The 7,500-nt window shown below is 31.5% G+C and overlaps 2 protein-coding genes across 2 annotated transcripts in view; one reads left to right on the top strand and one right to left on the bottom strand.

The window, feature by feature from the left end:
* The window catches only part of LOC122258984 (uncharacterized), a 7,745-nt gene extending 7,127 nt beyond the window's left edge, over positions 1-618 (top strand). Inside the window, exon 5 of the mRNA XM_043025386.2 lies at positions 215-618. Coding sequence (XP_042881320.2) covers positions 215-231 — 17 coding nt within the window. The 3' untranslated portion in view covers positions 232-618. The remainder of the gene's footprint in view (positions 1-214) is intronic.
* A 2,932-nt stretch (positions 619-3,550) lies between these two features.
* LOC122258985 (uncharacterized) lies at positions 3,551-5,842 on the bottom strand. Its single transcript, XM_043025387.2, has 5 exons — positions 5,752-5,842; positions 5,310-5,486; positions 4,882-5,112; positions 4,536-4,694; positions 3,551-3,839 (listed from the first exon to the last, which is right to left on the bottom strand). Exons 1-5 carry the CDS (start codon positions 5,798-5,800, stop codon positions 3,829-3,831), a joined length of 627 nt encoding a protein of 208 aa, XP_042881321.2. The 5' UTR covers positions 5,801-5,842; the 3' UTR covers positions 3,551-3,828.
* Positions 5,843-7,500: the final 1,658 nt, after the last annotated feature.

Below are 7,500 nucleotides of genomic sequence, written 5' to 3'. Positions count from 1 at the left end.
AAAGAAAGAAAGAGAGGAAGAGATTAATAAGAGAAATAGAAAAGAAAGAAAAGGGATATAGGAAGGGGTGACGGAAAAGAGAGAAATAGAGAGAAAGGAGAGAACGAAAGAGAGAGGCGAGTGAATCATCAATTTTTTTAAGAACATATCCTCATAGTTGTTTCAAATCAATGTATGTAGCTAAGAACTAACGCAAGTCTGTTTCTTTTGACAGGGTTCCCCCCTTTTTAGGTGGTCGATTTCAAGAAAGGGGGTCTAATGTGAATTGCTGAACTACAATGCACTGTTTAATTACAGTTGCATAAAGATTTATTCAATTTTATTTCATAGTTTAATGGTTGAGGATGGATGTGATATGACGATTTTTAAAATTATATAACAGTATTGTATCTGCTATTTATTTTGTACACATGTGTCCATGTGCAAATCTTATATTCATGGGGAACAAAACAGTGGAATTTCATCACCTGCGGTGAAAAATAATAGTGATATTGATAGTCCTGACTCGGTTGCAAAGGTATCCGTCTCTGCTTTATCTTCATTGCTATAATAATTTTTCATTATTCTTGATATAACTTTTGTGTCATCCTATCTGTCAATAAACGCTGATAGAAATGCGATACTTGTTTCACTTCAGGCTGTATCCACACTGACAACGAGCTGGTCCAAAACGGGCTAAATTAATAACCTATGGACGTGTCCGCATTAACAGCGGACGGCACGGGCCAACATGGAAACAGCTGATATTCGACTTTTCTCGCATGAACCTACTCAGTGACTTTTCAGTATATTTACATATGAAGGATTCGATTTGTTTGAATGTGCTTTGCCTGTGCCTAGCTTATGATCCAGCTACATGTATATCACATCATCATTCTATAATATATATCACCTTTATGGCAGAACACTCGGAAATCTTATCTCCGTAATGCAAGATCATTGTTTACGAATGGTGAAAGACAAAGATATATAATGCTTGTAAGAGGCGTGAGAGGTCACCCTTACAGGTTGATAATGCTTGCGAGTGGCAAAAATGCTGACTGAATAATTTTATAGTCAAGGAAAGACAAATTCTGAATGATAAATACTGCTTAGGTCGTGGGTTTATGAGACTGGAGATCTGCACGCATGCTAATTAAGAGTAACGGGAGTAGCCTACAGAGACATCGGGTCTCCCGAACGCATTCTGTTCTAGTCCGAGATATAAAATAAAATGGTGACATACTAGCATCAGATACAATGTGACAATATGAACGTAGGAAGCATGCCTATCAGAGGCCTTAAAGGGCAGCAGAGTAGCTTCCACTGTAAGCCATGACAAAGCGACGTTGTGGAGGCCCACCCTGACAGCGGCCTAGGATTATTTCTGTTTCGGCGCCCTTCTTACTAGTTTGGGAAACTCTACATTACTGTCATTGCCATTGAAATTTATATACTCACACTATTCTTCACACCAATGTTATACCCTATATCAATGCACTCATTTATATGATTTGTATCCATGCAAGTATTTCGCTGCTTCAATTTTTCATTTCTGCAACGGTAGATATATCATTATTGTGTTGTTTTTTTTCCTTCTATAATATTACAGTAATGATGTACCGTTTCCCGTTTTACCTCCCATTGCCACACGTCAAATATGGGATTCATAGTTATCGTTAGACCTTTGCTGAAATGTGATAGGAAGTATTCTCACGGGGAGCCAAGAAACGACACTTCGTTCCTTGGAGGAAGGGAATCCCTCTCTTCAAGAACATGATATGCAAGTTAAACCAATGGAAGAAACAAGACATCTCGGTAATGTTCTCTACGCTCCAAGTTCACCATTTGCCATATTTTCTTACCATGCCTGGAAGATCATCATATATATGTATATATATATATATATATATATATATATATATATATATATATATATATATATATATATGTATGTGTGTGTGTGTGTGTGTGTGTGTCTGTGTGTATACATATATTTTCTTTCTTTCTCTCTTTCTTCCTTTTTTTCTTTTTCTTTCATTTTTCTTTCTTTTTTTCTTTCTTCTTTTTCTTTCTCTTTTTCTTTTGTGTGTGTGTGTGTGTGTATACATATATTTTTCTTTCTTTCTTTCTTTCTTTTCTTTTTCTTTCTTCCCTTTTCTTTCTTTCTTTTTCTTTCCTCCTTTTTTGGTTTTCTTTCTTTTCTTTCATTTTCTTTCTTTCTTTTTTTCTTTCTTTTTTCTTTTTCTTTCTTTCTTTCTTCCTTTTTTCTTTTTCTTTTTTTTTTTTTTTCTTTCCCTTACTCTGGTCATATATACATATATATATATATATATTATATATATATATATTAATAAAAATTATTATAATGATAATAATTATGATGGTTGTAAAAACTATGATAACAATTATAATAATAATAATAATAATAATAATAATAATAATAATAATAATAATAATAATAATAATAATAATAATAATGATAATAATAATAATAATAATAATAATAATAATAATAATAATAATAATAATAATAATAATAATAATAATAATAATAATAATAATAATAATAATAATAATAATAATAATAAAAAAAATAGCAACTGTGATAACAACTATGATTCCAACAATGTTGATAAAAACAATACTAATCATGACAATGGTAATAATGATAATGATGATAAAAAGGATAATATTAATAAAAATTATTATAATGATAATAATTATGATGGTTGTAAAAACTATGATAACAATTATAATAATAATAATAATAATAATAATAGTAATAAAAATTATTATAATGATAATAATTATGATGGTTGTAAAAACTATGATAACAATTATAATAATAATAATAATAAAAAAAATAGCAACTGTGATAACAACTAGGATTCCAACAATGTTGATAAAAACAATACTAATCATGACAATGGTAATAATGATAATGATGATAAAAAGGATAATAGTAATAAAAATTATTATAATGATAATAATTATGATGGTTGTAAAAACTATGATAACAATTATAATAATAATAATAATAATAATAATAATAATAATAATAATAATAATAATAATAATAATAATAATAATAATATTAATAATAATAATAATAATAATAATAATAATAATAATAATAATAATAATAATAATAATAATAATAATAATAATAATAATAATAATAATAATAATAATAATAATAATAATAATAATAATAATAATAATATTAATAATGATAATGATGATAAAAAGGATAATAGTAATAAAAATTATTATAATGATAATAATTATGATGGTTGTAAAAACTATGATAACAATTATAATAATAATAATAATAAAAAAAATAGCAACTGTGATAACAACTATGATTCCAACAATGTTGATAAAAACAATACTAATCATGACAATGGTAATAATGATAATGATTATTTTAGTGCTGAATACAATGACAACCACAATAACAAAAAACAGTGTTCCGAGACAGAAGCTTCGCAAGACTATCGCATGCTTCGTTAAAAATTATCAATAATAGCAAAGGTACTGACGAAAAAAAGGTTTATTAATAACCATATAATCTATGAATCTTTATTATATTTTCATACAGTCTAAGAAATTCTTGGAGCTTTTCAATTAAGAGCTGTTACGCTAAATGTCTAATCAAACATGACAACATAGGTATACTGTCAGACTCTTTCCCAAGTAAAAGGTTGCTAACAATTTGCTGAGGTTACTCTGTTAAAACATCGATTTAAGTTTATCTAGTATCAATAACAGTAAAAGAATAATCTCCTCTTTCATTCAGGGTCTCTGTACGTCATAATGTCCTTGATCTCCTCCTTGGCAATGGACTTAGAATGGACCTGCCGGGAAAAAAAATCATTTTGGGAGAAGAAAATATTGCAAGGCACGTACGATTTATACGTATTCATGATTAAGAGCACAAAGTTTTTATGTTTTTTTATTTTTTCTTTCTCTACGTTCTCTCACTTGTTTTTGAGTTCCATGACGCTGGTCATATTTACATAGTGAGTGATTTTATATTTTGTGATTTAGTTTTTGTTTATATTTTGATAGTGTGATATACTCACACAACACCGGTATCACTCACACAAACAACCACACACATACACAACACCACATTTTGATTTTTTATGTTTTATTATGAGTGAATTAGATATATTTTTATATATTTATTTATGTATTTATTAATACATCTGTGGATGTACATAGATACTTTCATATATATGATTATTCATATAGGCATTGTATTACACCCACAAAAAACACACACACACACAACATAACACAAGCACGGCATAATATTTTTATATTATTTATATATATATTTTATATATATATAGTTATGATATATATATATATATATATATATATAGTATATATATATAATCAGCGTGTGTGTGTGTGTGTGTGTGTGTGTGTGTGTGTGTGTGTGTGTGTGTGTGTGTGTGTGTGTGTGTGTGTGTGTGTGTGAGTGCGTGTATGTGCATGTATGTACCCACCAATCCCTATATCCCTCTGTCACTATTTTCTCTTACCGAATATGCTTGGGGACGGTGAGTCTCTAATATGCTCATGAAAAGCGTCATCCACTCTCTGCTGGTAATCAAACAGGATACCATCCAGCGTGTAGCTCACAATCCCGTTGGACAGTGTTTCCGTTGCACTTACAGGGATGTTGTTCACAGATATGTTGCCTGTTTAGAATAAAATGATATCACAATAGCATCATTTCATATCATTATTAATGTTTTACTTTATCCTCCTCGTTATATTGATATGACCAACATCAAGATTAGAATAAGTTTCAAAACAAAATTTGTGTGATTATTTCACACGTCACATCTGTTACCCTACTCCCCGTATCCTGCAAAACATTCTTACCTAAACTGTCCCTTCTGAAGACAACGGTTTTGCCAGCGAAGGTTTCTGCTCGCAGGCCGTTGGGTGATCCCATCCTTGGGTCGTTGGCGTCTATGGCGTCCTGAAGCATGTGGTCGAGGAGGAGAACAGCGCGGAGCTCAGCGTAGCGATTGACGTAGAGGGGATTAGGAGCATCCTGGGGCGTTAGGTTAACCACGTGGATGTAGTCAGGAGACAGCAAAGTTCCTATAGCTGGAGGAAGGGAATCAGTTGAGGATTAACTTCCACGTTTATCCGTCGTAATCTCGAAGATAATCTTTAATATTCTCTTAACTTACCTAACTGCATAACGGACTTGATTCCCCTTACTCTGATTTTTTAAATATAGGGCAGATTTACAACCAAGTATTTGTCCTAAACTTTATAGAACTTATTCAGTAATCTCTTACATCGGGTATCCCGCTCCACGGGTAGAGAGTCTTGATACTCCTGCTGTTCATTCCACAGGTGAAACAGAGCCGTATTATCAAGGGTCACACTTTGAGGACGAACTGGGACAAGCGTGAGCGGCGGTGAGGTTGCCTCCGCGTACAGAAGCGCTGCGGCCACAATCACCAACGTAGAACCTGGTTGATTGGTTTTCAATCACAGACCAAAAAAGTAAACTTTGTTGAATGTGAAAGATGTATAGAAAAATAAACTGTTTATAAAATTCCCTTTTCTCATATGTTGAATTCATATTGATTTGACATATCTACAGAATCATTAAATATAATGTTTAGCCAAAAATATAGAAATGAGCGCTTTTAGAAATTCTATACAGTAGAGGATTGTATAACATTTCGGGTGAATTCAAAAGACATTTGAACTAGACGCCAATAGGTTTCTTACCTAATCCTGTCATGGTTGAAGTACTGGTCTCAAGTCTGGCTGTAAGCATATATATACAGCGAATCCTCCAAATCAGGCAAATGCCAGATAAGTGTTTTTTTTTTAATTTTAAAGTGGCGACGAAAAGGAAATATTCTCAAATGGTGTTCACGGCAGAAAGATAAAATAAACCAATTTGAGATAATGCGTTTGATACTGAACTGCCGAACAGAAAGACTACAATGAAAAGTGAAAAGGTATTTGCAAATATGCAACTGATGCAGGGCCTGCATGTGTACGTGGAAGGAAGGGGGGGGAGGGGGCAGGATGACTCGCAGTGGCCTAGCAACTTACAGGTTCTGATTTTTTTTTCTCCGCGAGACTTTTATGGATTCAATGCAGCATCTTCCTGCACTGGATATATGAAGAGGAACATAAATTTATAAGTCCTTTTAAATAATAATGGAAACAGAGTATACTAAATGGTCTCTGTTTAGGAAGAAACGCAATTAATCATGGATAACCTAATCGAGGAACTTCATTCCCAGATTTCTGCCGTGCCTGCAAAGTTACCTAAGAACAAGGGAAGGCGTAGGTAACTTGCTCTTCGTTTCTCTTTTGATCTATCATTGGAATAATTGTTGATGGTAATATTTCACGTGAGAAAGAAAGTTCGACTTCAATTGTCACTTGGAATGCACATATGCGCATGCACGATTTAATGTTTTATTCTATTAGGATCCATTCGTCTCTACTCTGCCCTCTCAATTCAATCGGAATAATCGTTTTTTACGCCCTTTTCACTAATGAATCGTTAAATGTCATTTCAGTTCGTTTTTAGTTCGAACTCAGAATTCGGAAAGGATTTGCTTCTCGAACTCTCTCAAGACCTCTCGCGTACCTACGGCGAGACAAAGACCGGACGAAACTGGTATCAGGCTCGAAACCGGCTTCTGGGCGCGATTCTCATGATTTCAGGTCATTCTAACATAGCTATGGTTTACCCTCGCGGTTCTGGGAAATTCATTGTTATACGCTAGTTCGTTTTTGTTATATATTCTATCTATCAGTATGAATATATATATGTACATATCTATACAATACATGAATAAACACACACGCACACACACATACACGCACACACACACACACACACACACACACACACACACACACACACACACACACACACACACACACACACATATATATATATATATATATATATATATATATATATATATATATATATATATATACATACACAGACACACACACAGACACAACACACAGACACACACACACATCACACACACACACACACACACACACACACACCACACACATCTATATACTATATATATATTATATATATATATAGTCTATATATATATATATAGTATATATATATATGATATCTATACCAGAGATACATATATACATACATATATACATATATACATTCATATATTTATATTATATATATATATATATATTATATATATATATATATATATCATATATACATACATAGTATATTTATATATATATATAAATATATAATAATATATATATATATATTATATATTTGTATATGTTTATTAAAAATATGTATGTTTTATAACATCAAGTTATTATATCATCTCTCTCTGTCTCTCTCTGTTTCTCTCTCTCTCTCTAAGTATATATATCTCTCTCTCTCTCTCTCTAAATGAATACTATATATATATATATATATATATAGCTATATATATATATATGTTTGATGTG

Source organism: Penaeus japonicus, unplaced genomic scaffold (genome assembly GCF_977035675.1).
Source record: "Penaeus japonicus unplaced genomic scaffold, GWHDUDI00000001_assembly GWHDUDI00000002, whole genome shotgun sequence".
Lineage (NCBI taxonomy): Eukaryota > Metazoa > Arthropoda > Malacostraca > Decapoda > Penaeidae > Penaeus > Penaeus japonicus.
This window is presented reverse-complemented; position numbering and strand designations above follow the sequence as displayed.

Bases quoted from the DNA above. Each gene is read 5' to 3' on its own strand.
- LOC122258985 (XM_043025387.2), bottom strand. From the start codon at position 5,800: ATGCTTACAGCCAGACTTGAGACCAGTACTTCAACCATGACAGGATTA. The intron at 5,113-5,309 runs GTAAGAGATTAC...CCCTTCCTCCAG, and splicing joins CGTGGAGCGGGATACCCGAT to CTATAGGAACTTTGCTGTCT. The intron at 4,695-4,881 runs GTAAGAATGTTT...TATTCTAAACAG, and splicing joins CTTCAGAAGGGACAGTTTAG to GCAACATATCTGTGAACAAC.